A 14588-nucleotide genomic window follows, 5' to 3' on the forward strand; every position below is an offset into this window, starting at 1 on the left:
GGTTGGGGAAGGGGGGCCGGTGCAGGGCTGCCGCCCCGCCAGGCACACGTCGCCCTGGACGTGGTTGTCGCCGGGGTGAGAGGACACAAACGTCGGCACACAGAGAACAGGGGCCTGCGGGGCCCGAGCAGCGGCAGCCGGGGGGGCTTTGCCCCGGGATCAGGTCGGTCCCTGGCCCCTCGGGGACCGCTCTGTAACCTCCGGGGCCGAGCCGCGGGTAGCGGTGGGTTTCGCCTGGCTGAGGTTCGGTGGTACGGGCTGGTGCAAGTTACTGACAGGAGGAGAAAGTTGAGGAAACGCGGCGTGTAACAGCCAGGCTTTGGTGAAGCGTTTAGTTATGTGGTGTTCAGGCTGTGTTCTGTAACGACTTTTTGTGTAAGTGCGGTTACAGAGAGGAGGAGAGAAACGTTACTGAGTTGGGAGCAAGGGAGAGAAATGTGTCTTTGACTCAAAACGATCTGTTGGCAGAGCAGGGGTACCGTTGGAGGAGGCAGTGCCTGCAGGTGGAAAAACTCCTGCACCAACAGCAGGCGGGCAACTGCTGCCAAAACGTGTAATGCTGAAACTTCGGTACTTGCATGTGTGTGTGCAAGCGGCACGTTGTGCTTTATCTGTCCCTTTCTCAGCTTGTTGGCGCTTTGTGGCAAAACCTGTTGCAGGATGTGTTTTTCTAAGTGAATCAGGCCAAGGATTTGATCAGCTTTGTTATGCTTTTTCATTTTCCGCTCTTACTTTGTGAATTCCTGTAAACCTTGACGTAGATTTTCAGATCTATTCTTTCGAACCTGTCCTGAGCGTGACAGGCTCTTTGCCTTTACTTAATATTTGTCCCTGAATATTTGTCATGATATTTTTTTGTCTCTGGCTGGTTTGTGGCGGGAATAACTTTCTTCTGTCTATTTTTCCCCAGAAAACATGAAGGAAGTGAAGGAACCGAGGCATCGCAAAGACAACAGGCGCCCAGACCTGGAGATTTACAAGCCTGGCCTCTCCCGACTCAGGAGCAAACTTGTGCCACCAAAGCATGAGGCCGCAGAGAAGGAGAGAAGCAAAGCTGAGGAGGGCAAGGAGGAGAGTGCCAGTGACAAGTGCTCTTTGGGAGGAGGTGCTCCAGTCGTGGAGGATTTTGGCAAATGTGATGGCCCAAAGCAGAATGGTCCTTCACAGGAAAATGAAGAGACAGAGACTAAAGGTGGTCTGCAGGGCCAGGAGAACTTGTCTAAGCAGCCTGCTCCAGATGAGTGGTGTCCCAAGACCACCAGAAGAAGCAAGAAGCCGGACCAGCAGATCTACCAGCCAGGGAAACGTCTGCATTCAGCTGCAAAAGAGCCATCCCTGCGGTCAGCTACTGAGGAAGTCACCAGTAAGATGGAGCAGCTGAAGGTTGAGAGAGTTGAAGAGACTGAGGAAGGTACTGTAAAAGACAATAACAGGAAAACCAAATCAAGCAAGGAAGATAGAGAAGGGAGCCAAGTAGGGGAAGGAGTGAAAACCTCAAGGGGAGAAAAAGGGAGACGAATAGAGCGAAGCGACAGGGTAAGGAGAACAAGCGATGAGGTGATGCAGGGGAAGCTGGGCTCTACCAAACGGTACTCCCGCTCTGACAAGCGGCGGAGCCGGTACCGCACCTGCAGCACGAGCTCAGCTGGAAGCAACAACAGCGTAGATGGAACCCCACTCGTGGACGGGGTGGAGAGGCGGCAGGAGCGTGTCAGAGAAAGAATACGTCCTAGGAAGCAGCTCTCTGCATCCTCCACTGACTCCTTGGACGATGACAGAATCGATGAGGCAGAAGCATATGTCTGCAAAGAAAAAGCATTCAGAGCAGAGTCGAGCTTCTAGGAGCGAGGGCGAATGGAGCAGCAATGGCAGGGAAATCAAGGGGCCCTTTCGAGTCACATTTGACAGCAAGACCGTGAACAGGGATATCAGTCTGGCAGATACAGATAAAAAAAAGCCCCTGAAGGCATTTGTTAGTTGCAATGACTCAGAGGCTTCGGAGGCGAGGAGCCAGAGCAGAGAGCCTCAAGGGAGGGGCCGTGGGATTCTGTTCCTGCCTGCCAACACGGACCTCTCTGCCAGCACCGCGGGCTCCCCTGAAGCCAGTCACCCTGGGCCCAGGCTCCTGCTTGGCGGGGCTGGAAGTAAAGGCTCTCGCAGCAGGGGCCGAGGTGGCACTGCTCGCAGGCTCTGGGACCCAAATAACCCAGACCAAAAACCTGCCCTGAAGAGCCAGACTGCTCAGCTTCACTTTCTAGACACAGATGATGAAGTGAGCCCCACCTCCTGGGGGGAAGCCCGCCAGGCCCAGACATCCTACTATAAGTTCCAAAACTCTGACAATCCCTACTACTACCCTCGGGCCTCCGGTCAAGGTCCCCAGTATCCTTACAGCGGGTACTCCCTGCAGTATCCTATGGGTCCAAGCAATGGTGCGTACCCAGGAGCCTACTACCCTGGATACCCTGGCCAGACGGGCCAGTACATGTGTGGCCCACTCCCCCCAACTCCTCTGAGTCCTGAGATGGAGCAGCAGATGCGGAACATGCAGCAGCAGGAGCTCAGCAAACTCCTCCGTGAGGCTGGGAACCAGGAGCAGCAGCTCAGCAATCTGCTTTCCAGAGACCGCATCAGTCCGGAGGGGCTGGAGAAGATGGCCCAGCTGAGGTTTGTGGCTGTGCTGTAGAGGGATGTGTGAGCGAGTCATTTCCAGGATGAACTACCAGGACTGTTACCGAGAGAATGGTGTCTCCTTGGAGATCTGGCATATTGGAGACATCAGCGTCTCGGAGATTGGGGGATGGGACAGTGATTCGCTAGCTTTTGATATGCTGGGTCTGTTTGTCATGTGCCAGTGGTGTGTGGGTATCAGAAGGAAACTGGGGGTGAAGATGTAATTTGCCTGGGCTGGGAGCTAACCTGTGGCTTCTTGTGGTTGTGGAATGCCTTGCCCATGTCGCAGGGGTGCAGAGGAGCGGGACAAGCACCTACTACGGCTCTTGGGTTCTTCTTGCTCTTGCTGGAGCTGATCTCTCAGTTCCAGTGCTCTCACATACTTTCAGTATTTGCTGACAGACTTCTGCTTTCTTAGCTGTCTGCAGTTATCTACTGTCTGATTTGCATTGTGGGCTTCAGGGGCGGCGACTGTCGGCTTATGCTTGGAAGCATTGCTTGGGTTCCTGGTGCTGTGTAACGACGACAGCGCCTTTCAAGCACTGGGTGGTTTTGCTTCTGATACCGCTCAACCCATTGACACACAGCAATCCAGTGGGATTAGCCTGGTGATGCCAGCTAGTGAGAGGGAGGTGACACTGGTGCACTGGAGGATAGTTAACATGGCTGTAGTGAGTTTCTGCTTGGTATCTTTCACATTTACTTGCCACCTCCATGTCTCCAGGGCTTCTCTGAAGGCTTATTTTCAGAGCTGAGTGACAGCAAATCTGGCACGTGAGTTCATTTCAGGGCTTCTTCTGTGTTTTGGGGACTTGCGCTATGGACCACAGGATGGGATATGCCTGCACTTGAAGCAGCACTGGAGGTTTCAGATGTTCCTCAAGGTGTCCAGGTCACCCAGAGCTATTGTCTGGAGGGAGAGGAAAGGCTGGACAGTGCTGCTGTGGCCTGTATGAAGCCCACCCTGCCCTGGGAGCGTAGGCATGGTTGTCCCCATCCCTGCCAGTGGTGTCCCTCTGTCTCGGTGTGTCTCCTACCTGTGTCTGAGTGCGTGCTGCCAGCCTGTCTGCGGAGCCGTGGTGGGACTTTTCGGTGCAAGTGCTGCTTATCAGACATCCATCTGCAGAAATGTCTAATTCTCTTGGTCGCTGTGCTGTCCAAGCGTGTGTGTGTGCAGGGTTTGGGGACTGCATGGGGTAGGACAGGAGAACGATGCTCTGTGCTTTGCACAGGAACCTGCCAGCATACTTTTCTTCTTCTGTCAGGCTATTCCAGATATTGCCATCTAGCTTTGCTCCAGGCTTTACCATCTATGCTGTTGTACCGTTTTCTGTAGGCTCAAAGCATTATAAGAGATAAGGCTGCCAAGGCAGTAACAGCTGAGGATCCCCTTTACTGTAAACTTGCCTGACATATTGCAGAGCTGTTTCTAGCCTGCAACTATTTTATTAAATTCAGGGGAGGCATTCTACTCCAGTCCAGGCAAGGCTGTAGGTAGCTGTTGAGGGGAATGTGATTTCTGGGACTCAGAGGCTTTATTTCCTTTGGGTGTGATGTTCCCAGCTCTCGTTCATTTTTGAGGAAGCAGGGTCTCTGTTTCTGCTCTGTAGTGTGGTTGGATGGAAGGGAGATGGGGGCCATTTTAATGGCAAGATCTCTCTTGCCCTCTGCTTCTTTGTGTGTTTATTCCTGGCCCGTAGTAGCCAGACTTTGTGCTCAGAAGGAGCAAAGCCTGGCAGTGCACTCTTTTTCTATGTTAGCATCAGGAGACACTTGTGCCTTGCTATTCCCACTGGCAGAACCATAGCAGAGCTCCTTGCGCTTTGCCAGGCCCTGATCCGTTCTGATGCATATGTACAAGGGAGATGGTCCTTTCAGATTTGCCCTCTTGGAGCAGGAAGGGTGTTTGTTTGCAACAGTTTCCATCTCCCTCTGGGACGTGTGTGGAAGCATTGATTTACCATAGCGTGTGAGCCGACTGGACTGCTGACATCTCCTGCTTTCTGGATGAAGCAGCAGGTGGCTCAGGACACACTCCCTGGCAGCTCAGGTCCAGGCTGGGCAGTTGCTGTTGTATTGACCGCTGATTGTGTTTCGCTGTAGGGTGGAGATGCTGCAGCTGTACGAACGGTGCATCCTGATGGATATCGAGTTCTCTGATACCCAGAATGTGGACCAGCTGCTGTGGAAGAATGCGTTTTACCAAGTGATTGAGAAATTCCGGCAGCTCCTCAAGGACCCTCAGGGGGAAAATGCCCAAGAAATTCGGAACAAACTGCTCCAGCTTCTAGATGAGGTAGGAAGAGGGAAACATCCTGAAACTCCGCTAAACCTTTGGGTGGGATTGACTGCTGTTTAGAACGGTGTGATGTAACTGGGCAACTAGCCTTCTTGATCCTACTCATGTCTCTGTGTCCCTTAGGCCATCCTTGTGCAAGGAAAATACTCAGACAGGCTATGGTTTAGTGTGGCGGGTATAGGTCCAGGTGGACATTTCTTACAATTTAAATCAGGCTTGTTTTGGTGTGTTTTATGTTAAATAAAAATTGATTTAAACTAAAACTGAATTAATGCCCTGAAGTGGAAATAAACAGAAGCATTCCTGGAGGTGTTTGTGCCATCTTTACCAAATTTGCTCAAAAGTTATTCTGTTAAACTGTGTAACTCAGTGTGCTCTTTGTAGAAGGTAGGCTGATGGATCCAAGAAGATGCGTTTTATAGAATTAGGTTTGTGGGAAGGGACTGCTGGAGGGCTTTAACCCAACCTCCTGCTCAAAGCAGGACTCCCCAAACACTAGATCAGGTCAGTCTTGATTTTGTCTAGCTCAGTCTTGAAAACCTCTGAGGTTGGAGATCCCCTGACCTCCTTGTTGTTTTCTGAAGAGAAACAGCCCAAACCTCAGGGAGAGGGACCTTCTTTCTTGCATGCGGCAGGGACGGTGTGGTGATTTTATGCTCATCATCAGAAAGATTGTAACATCCAAGTACGTGTGTGTTTTGCAGGGCACTTCTTTTTTTGATGGCCTACTCCAAAAGCTGCAGGTGTCATACCAGTTCAAGCTAGAGGACTACATGGATGGGATGGCCATCCGCAGTAAGCCACTGAGGAAAATGGTAGGTTGGCTTCCTCCTGGAGACTTCTCATCCTGTTAATCGTATGCAGCATGCTGAACTCAATGTGCTGCCCTTGCCAAGAGGTAGGCAGCTGTACTCTGAACAGATGACGGTATGTTTGCAGAGAATCTTTCTCAGCTGCTAGAGAACTTGTTGAACCAACTCTGGTATATTAACATTTCTTAGCTTCCTTTGCGACGAATAACTTTTTTTTTTTTGTACCAGCTCTGTGACTGGGCCTAATAAAGGGAAAGAAGTGTCCAAAGGTACCCTGGCTTTGCCTTGGGTACTGAACATCTCTTATTTCTGTCTGTGGAATCCAGAATAATGAACAAGGAAAGCTAACAGTTGCACTGCCTCCCTAACACTTGACGACAGTGCATTGCTCTGAGCTGTGAGTGCAGGTGCGAGGGACAGCTGGGAAAGGATATTTTAGTCCAGCTCCGTTCCCAGAGAGATGTATTTGTCTAACAGCTGTCCTCAAATTGGTCATGGACTGAACAACTCTCTTCTGGAGAGAGATGGGACGTTGTTGTAAAAGAGGAGGTGTTTAGGGGATTGGCTTGCCCCTACAAATGCTGAACCAGTGCCATAGAGCCTTGTTATTTCATTCTGCTGCCCTTTCGTGAGACCTTCAGTGTGTCAGCAACCTCCTCTTAGCTCTCTACAGTCCCTGTGCGCTCACTGGGTCTGCAGGTGAGCCAGGGCTGCGCAGGTCCCACATGATGTACTGAATGCTTCTTTCCAGGTGAAATATGCACTGATCAGTGCTCAGAGGTGTATGATTTGTCAAGGGGACATTTGCCGTTACAGAGAACAAGCAAATGACACCGCAAACTACGGAAAGGCACGCAGGTATTGTGTTCTTCACTGTAGTGCTGAACGCATCTCTTCCTCTGTTTACAAGGGATGTATCTCATTTCACGCTTAAACTTACCTCTAGCCAAAGAAGTCTTTCCATACCTCTTTACTGTATTGCAGTCCTGTGAAGCTGAAAGATGTAGCCTAGTCGGTTTTGGTGTCTCAGAGAGCAGGCCAGCAGATCCAGCCATCTAATGTGGAAGCTGCCCTATGCTGACCCTGTAGCAGGGAGAGTTTATGCTGTTGAGGCTGGCAGAATGGCTGTTGTATTTTATAGCAGCTTTTCAACTAGGAGTTGAAAATGTATGTGTCCATATGTTCTGTCTGCATCAGGAGTTACTGGCACTTGTTGCTTCCTGTAACTCTTGTTTTTCTGATGTTTCTTCTGGAGCTGGTGGGGAGGCAAGTGAGCACAGCGTGAGGGATGGAGTCCTAAAATCTGTGGAGGTTTGGAGAACAGGACAGGGAAAGCTGCCGATTTTGGGGTCTGTGGAGATTGTGAAGTATGTTGATATCTCAGGGAGGCTGGGGGGATCATAGTGGGTTCATGATGTGTCTGAACAGTGTTGATGGATCCGTGTGGCATGGTGTAAGCTGGAGAGTGGATAATACAATTGAGGGAAAATAGAGAGGAGAATGAAGGGATGAACAGATGCCACTGAACGGATGCCTCCTCTCCTGGGATGATTAAGTATCTTGAAAATTCAGGCAACAAGCTAAGGCACATGGAGGGTTTGATCCCAGCTGCCATGGAGCTAAAAAGGGGACCAAGAGAGAAATGTTCCCTGAACAGCCTGTTCTCTCTGCCTGAGACTGCACAGGGGTCTGGCTAAATGCTTATCTTCAGGCTGAGCCAAAAACGTTTCCTTCAGCAGCCGTATCTACCCCTCTCTCTTGTGCTGTGCCCCAGCTGCCTGTCGAGGCCAGGCACAGGCTGGGGGCCTCTGCATGCTCTTGCAGGCAGAGGGCACTTGTGTAAAGGGCCTGTTCCCTGCAGCACTGCCAGCGCTGCGCTGCGAGGGGAATTCTGCACCCTTAACAGCAAGGAAGGCAACCTGATGTCCTTTTGGTAAACTTTCTTTCTGGTTCTTCCCTTCCTCAGTTGGTACCTGAAGGCTCAGCAAATTGCTCCCAAAAACGGCCGCCCGTACAACCAGCTGGCTCTTCTGGCCATCTACACGGTAAGATGATCATTAGGGATATAACAAGCATAGGGAGAGCCTCTGGGATGGCTGTGAGATTCCACTTGGTGGAGAAAAACGTTGTTTAGGGTGTTGCTCCCAGATGTTTGTTTTAAAAAAGAAAAATGCTGATGGCAGGATGTGCTGTGTAGATTCCAGCTGCTGTGGATTCAGGCAGCTTTGTTAGCCTGAGGGAGTAGCATGTGTCTGTTGGCATTTTGGGGGCTGTTCTGCGGACTGTTGAGAGTGCAAATGTTTTAAAAGTGAGTTGTGTTTAAAGTTTTACGTGAGATTTTTGTGCTCAAGGCCATGCTATTACGAAGATGCTGTTTCTGTTTGCCATCTCTGCATTGAACCTGTGGGCACTGGTCTAAGCGACATCCACACATGACTTGCTTAGGTTTCAGTTACACTGGCTACTCCAGCCATGCAGGAGAACTTACTTCAAGAAGATGTGATGGCACATAATAGAAGCATCAGGCCAGGACACCGGGGCTGGTAGGGATCTGCCTGTTCACAACACTGAAAGATGCTGGTTTAAAGCAGAGCAGTTCAGAACCGCAGGGTTCAGAAGCACGTTTCCTTCATGGCTGGGAGTGACATTTGACTCCTAGTGTGGGACTTGGAGCAGCAAAGTGTCCTGCTCACAGTGGTGGTTTGTAAGGCCAACAGCATGCAGGCAAAACCCTAAACAGCTGTGTGTCTTGGTAGCATAAAGACTTGGGGAGTGCCTTCTCACAGTATTCCCTGTGGCCAGCCTGTGGGAGAAAAGATGCTGAGAAGTTGCTCGAGTGTGAGGGACTTAGCCCTGAGGCAGGCTGAAATGAGGGGGACATCCTGCCACAGCACTGGCAGGAGTCTGGCAAACCCTCCCGTCTTCCTAGGCCTCTGCTCTTTGTAAAACTCATGTGGAGTCATTTCCATATTCAGAGTAATACTGAAAAGAATTATTTCCTGAACTCTCGGGAATTCAGTATTTATACCTTTGCCCTTTACTGTGATGTCTAGTGAGAGGCTGTTTTGTGTGAGGCTCTGGGTTGATGGCTTCTGTAGAAACCTCAGGGCTAGAGTAAGGGAATCTGGAGGCTGCAGTGTCACCTGCGGTCCCTAACCCTGGCGAAGGGCTTGTGCTTTGTGCTGGTGGTTGTAGGTACCTGTGAATGTCGATGGAGAATTCAAGGTCCTACTTGTCATAGTGTTTGTCGGCATGTCTCCGTCTATCCCAGGCAGTATTGAGGGACAGGACACGTGTATTGAGGGAGAGGGAAGGCAAAGTATGTAGGAGCTTGGCTCTGAATGCCCCAGAATGAGTGGTAGCTCTCAGTCTGGTTGTGTTTTTGCAGAGGAGAAAGCTGGATGCTGTCTACTATTACATGCGCAGCCTGGCTGCTAGCAACCCCATCCTCACAGCCAAGGAAAGCCTCATGAGTCTGTTTGAAGAGACAAAACGCAAGGTGAGTCTTGGAGCTGGGCTGTGGGATGCTGCAGCTGCCCGTGCTAACTGTCCTGTGCTGGAGAGCTGTTGTCCAGAGAGGAGGGTGATGGTGGCATTTGGACTTGGAGGCACCACTTACCTACTTCTAAGAAATTCCATATTGGGAGTCAGATGAGAGAGGCAGCCTTCAGAATGATGGTGTCTTTTCTACTTCTCGTCAGACTGCTTTTGGGGTTGTTTGAGCAGCTGAATCTCCTGGATCACAAACTGGAAAACAGCCAAGCTCAGCAAGGGCTGTAGGTTCGCAGCATGATCGTTGCCTTATTCCATAGATGCCCCACACCTGTAGGGGTGGGCAAGAGAGGCTGCAGTCCCTTTGTGCGTGGGAGGGTCACCCCAAGTCAAAGATACAGCATGTTGGGTGTCACACACTCCTAGCATTGGACACAACTTTTCTTGTCCCAGAGCAGCTGGAGATGAAGACCTCTCACCTGCACTGTCCTGTGGTGTCAGAAACCAAATTCTGGACCTGTCAGTGAGTCACTGTGGTTCTGAAGCAGGGGGAAGGGCTAATTTCTCCATGTAAATGAAATGATGTACTTTTCCTGAACTTTGATCCCTGAGTGATCTGAATCTGTCCTGTCTGCCCAGGCTGAGCAGATGGAGCAGAGAAAACATCAGGTGCTGGATCTGAGCCCCAGCCGCCGAGGGAAGGGCAAGAAGTCTACATTGCGACAAGTTGGAGATGATGCCACACGGCTGGAGATCTGGATCCATCCCTCCCACCCCCGCTCCTCCCAGGGCCACGAGTCCGGCAGGGATTCTGAGCAGGACAACGGTCTTGGGAACCTCAGCCCCAGCGACGTGAGTACTGCAGGAGGCGGCAGTTGGCTTTGGTGTCATGTGTTTGGAATGCAGTGGAATGACACTGGATTTGTTTTGCTTTCCTGTTGCTAAATTTTCCAGTGTTTTGGCTTCCCCTATGGGAGCTGTGCCTGGGTCAGACTGAGGAGCTGGTGACCTTGTGCCTCTCATGTTTAAGGCATGTTGTTACCATCCGTTTCTTGGCAGCATGTGCTGGTGGGGCTGATACGGAATAGGAGAGGCGCAAACAGAAGATGCTGTAAAATGCCTCTGCTGAGGGCTCTAACTTGGGTGAGGTTGCTGGTGGGAAGTGAGGTGAGATGCTGAAGACCAGGGTTAACCTTGACCCTGTGAGTTCTGAGGCTTGTTCTGGAAGTGGTTCACTTGTCCCAGTGCCAGATGATCGGAAGGTTGCGCTGGGAATGTGAAAACTGTGGTTTTTATTTCCAGTGTAGGTGTTATATTTGTGTTACTTGTTCTGCTGAGAGGCCAGACTAGTGCCTTTCTTTTGCAAGAATAAAAAAATAATTGATTAACAGTATCTCTTGTCAGTCTGAGCTGTGTACCTTGCAAAAGCAGCCCGAGTGAACTCTGTTTGTCAGGCGCAGGAAAAAGGTGGTTGGGAGCTCATCCTCTAGGAATCCTTGCACTGCTTTGGCACATGCAGCTTGCAAGAGAACTTGCCAGGGAGCTCTGGGCTGCCTGTCCTAAAATGGCTGTTAAAGATGCGAGTTTAGCAGTACTGGGAAGACCTTCACCGCATACTGCGGGGCTCAGAGCTTCTCAGATATGATTGCACTTTCATAACTAGTTTGTGACTTCAGCTGGGTGGAACTGGGGTGAAATCTTGGAGCTTTGAAAGATAAGCTCTGGCACATTGCTGCAGCATTTTTAAGATGTTACTGTCCTTGGTTGTTTTCCCTCTCCTCAGCTTCTCTTCTGGAGACCTTTGCTTCCTCAGCATCATTGAAAGGAACATGCCAAGCTTTAGCCTCTCCATAAATCATTGATGAAGATGCTTTGACATAAGATGCTGTGAGTGTTTTTGAGGCACTAGGGGTTTCTCTTTTGCAGCGCTCCCATGTGAGGAAGCGTAATGGTTGGCGAAGCAGGGGGCAGTGATGTCTTCTTGTTGATAGTGCAGTTGCTAGAGCTTGCCCTTGGTCTGTTCTGTGGGGGGCTGTGCTCTCTGAAGCGCAGGTTGCTGGCAACGCCTGTACAGATTGTGTGTCTGATTACTACCATTAGTCTTGATTTCTTCTTCTGTTTCAAGTGTTGGCTCGTGGAAAGCACAAGCTTTCTGATTGTGGAGAGGCTACATGATCAGAAACGTAATGGCAAAAAGGGCAGGAGTTGCAGAGGGCCCAGGTTTGGGCACTGCTGGTTTTGGCAACCAAAATGTTTGTATTCAGGCTGCCTGTGCCTGCTGTGGCGCAGCACTGCGCTTGTGTTGGCACAACCGTTTATGAGGCTGTGCTTGGCCATGTCACTGAACCGAGCTGGGTTGAAAATAACCAGGTGAAAAGGAAACCTTAAATCTGCATCACTGCCAAAGCTCCCAGGCTATGAAGCTGTGGGCTGGATAAAGACAGCATCTCTTCGGGAAGCTGTGGGCTCCTTGCTCCTTGAAGCTACAGCCTCTTGCCCTCTTCCTCGCTGCATCTCTGGGTGGTTTGCAGCCCCTTCTGCGGAGGGCAGCGGGGTGTGCCGTCTGTTGCCGCTGTGTGGCGCTGTTCGCCCTCGGAAGGGCCCAGCCTGCAGCAGGGGCGGGCAGCAGCCCCCATCCTGGCAGCATCTCTGCCCCACATCCCCCTGCTCCCAGGGGCCAGTGCCATTTGGGGGAAATGAGTCTAAATATGTCATCGCCTCCTTGGTCCCTTCCTTGCCAGCTTTAAGCCCTTGAAAAGGCTGAGGCAAGCCGTGTTGTTTCATTTGTACAGCTGTGCTCTGCAGGTAGCTCCTCTGGCATCAGTCTTTATGGCAGCTGTTTCTGGGCCAGAGAAGGGAATTTGACAGGGCAGAATGGGGAAGTGTTCAGCTTCCAGAAGCAGATGTAACACTGCAGGTATAGACCTGAACAGCTCAGGACGCGTACTGGGCAGAAGTGTGGGAGAGAGGCTCCTTGCACCCTTCAGACAGAGGTTGTTGCTTCAAACCCGGCCCAAGCCAAATGTGACTGGTGTTTTTACTGTGGAGATGCTGGCTATTTCACAGGTGACAAGAAATTGATTTGGTATGTTTTCTGTCCTCAGTGGTTGCTTTCTTCGCTGTGCAGGCGGTTAGGTACCAGTCCTCTGATGTGGCACACTTGGCAGGGAGATGCAGAACGATTACTCTCCCAGGACCTGCTGATGTGTGCACTGTCCCCGTCAGCGAGCGGGGAGTCTGCTCAGCATGTGCTTGCGCCTCTCTTCTCAGTGCTGACTTTATTTTGCCTTATGCAACCCTCTACAAAGACACAAACATCGTTACTTTATTTCAGGGTTAGGAGCCAATTGAATGGAGCTAGTAAAGCGTGATGGCAAGTCTGCAGAAGGCCAGCTCACACTGCAGCCGTTGCTGTGACAAGGGAAGGTGGCGTGCAGAGTTGGCAATTTGCCTTGCGCTATGCGTTTAGGTAGAGGCCTGGCATACTACATCGTCTTTTCTAGGAAGATGCGAAACTAGAAGAGCGTACTGTCTGCCCACACTGAAGGGCATACATCTCCGTTTAGCCCCTTCCTCAGTAACGGGATTTGGCACTGCTGGCATGTAGGGCATGGGATGGTTTCAAAGCAAACTGAAGAAGTGTTTGGGTTGCAGCTTGGCTGTTTTGTGCTTAGATTTTTATCCGTTATGCCTGCAGCCTTTTGGGGTTTCATTCTGTGAATGGCTATTCTCTGTGGTCTCTAGCACGTTGCATGTTTCTAGGTGTGCGGTGGCAGGAGAGCCCAGGCTGACCCAGTACCCTCCTTACCTGGCAGTATCAGGTCACTTTGTGTGGGATTCCAATAAGAAATGCAAAAAAGGAGGTTGAACCAATGAGCAGTTGTGTTGCTTTTTTAAAAACAGCTGGATAGGGCAAAGGGAGCTGAAGGGCTGAATCTCTGCTATTTCTTCTCTGCCACTGGTTTCATTTGCCATGGGTCTGTATTGATCTTAAATCTGATAGTACCGTATACAGCTTACTGCGCGGACTGTGAATTGGTAAAGTAAACAGGGCAAATGGGCTGTCAGTCTCTTGAGAAAGTGTTAATATTACTCTGAGTTTGAGATTTTAATCACTCCTGTCCGGAAATGCTGAGTTAAGGTTCCCACAGTTGCTACTGCCTGCTGCCCATGCTCTGCAGTAGATACTTCCCTGTGTCACCACGCAGCGTGCATGCACTAATAAAGATTCCTCCATAGCTGCAGCTAAGATTAGGGAAGAGATGTTTTCCCTTGACAAGACAGTAATTGAATAATACTTCTCTCCAGATGTCTGAATGCTTTAGCATCATTAAAGAATTAGGTCTCCTAGCCCCTTTGTGAGAGGTCAATCTTGTAGAGCCATCAAAAGTTTGGTAGGGCCACCCAAAAAGCTCTTAGGCAAGTTAAGGCCAGGGTCAATATATGCTGTCTCAGCCCTGTGCATCGGCTGAAGGAACCTTCTCATTTCCCCCCAGCCTGCTGGCTAGGAACAGAGGTGTTACATTTGCCTGGTGCTGGGTGCCTGTGGAGCAACAACCAGGAACAGAGAAATCATTAGATCTGAAGTTCAGAGCAGGTTTTAACCTCTGTTTCTTTACACAGGCTTTCTTCTCAGCAGCAGGGAGTATGGACAGTGCATCGGGTTTCCACAAGTGAGCAGTAAATACCACCAGGAGGTCTAAAAAAAAAAGAGATCAAAGTTCTCTCAATAGGCTGAATAGGGAGGGTTTCTTACTTTTGTGTTTCTTCTTTGTTACCTACTGTACTCATCTTGGAACGTTATTATACATACAGGTGTGACTCTGTGCTAGTAGCGGGTGTGAGTACCAGGAAATAGAGCGGTGATGCTGGAACTCTAAGCGGTGTGTATCTTTGGGTGATTGATTGTATTTTCTTTCAGATGAGTAGTGCTGGTCTCTTTTGGACACCTTCATCTCCTTCCATCTCCCAAGTCCTAGAAAATCAGATGAGTGTCAAGCATGCAGGGAGGTGATCCTCTGCAGCTGGATGAGGGCAGTGTCTTCTCAAGGCAGTGGAGGCTGAGAGAGCTGTCCTGCTTTTTTCCCTCTAGGTCAGGATTTGGCTAACTGGGAGCTTATCCAGCAATGCCTGGTTGGGGCTATCTTTACAACTTACTGTGATTTGTTTCTCTCTGAGATGAGGTATCTCTAAGGATTCTCACCTTCTGTCTTTCTCAGTTCTTCTTACCTGCTTAGTTTTGTTTCTGACTTTGCCTGCCTCACCTGGGCACCGCGATGCTGCATCCACTTAGCTTCTGCAGCCCAGTTGCA

General features: G+C 50.3%; 1 protein-coding gene across 1 annotated transcript; it reads left to right on the forward strand.

Annotated features, from left to right (window-relative positions):
* Nucleotides 1-915: 915 nt before the first annotated feature.
* Nucleotides 916-10128, forward strand: LOC104162082 (telomerase-binding protein EST1A-like; the record flags this gene model as incomplete). The annotated part of the gene is given in 8 exon segments (XM_009700730.1): nucleotides 916-1787; nucleotides 1789-2667; nucleotides 4777-4969; nucleotides 5677-5787; nucleotides 6536-6642; nucleotides 7751-7829; nucleotides 9173-9283; nucleotides 9916-10128. Coding segments are annotated over 8 exon segments (2565 nt in total), but the record flags the coding sequence as incomplete, so codon positions are not given.
* Nucleotides 10129-14588: the final 4460 nt, after the last annotated feature.

This window comes from Cariama cristata, unplaced genomic scaffold (assembly GCF_000690535.1).
Source record: "Cariama cristata isolate BGI_N322 unplaced genomic scaffold, ASM69053v1 scaffold9675, whole genome shotgun sequence".
NCBI lineage: Eukaryota > Metazoa > Chordata > Aves > Cariamiformes > Cariamidae > Cariama > Cariama cristata.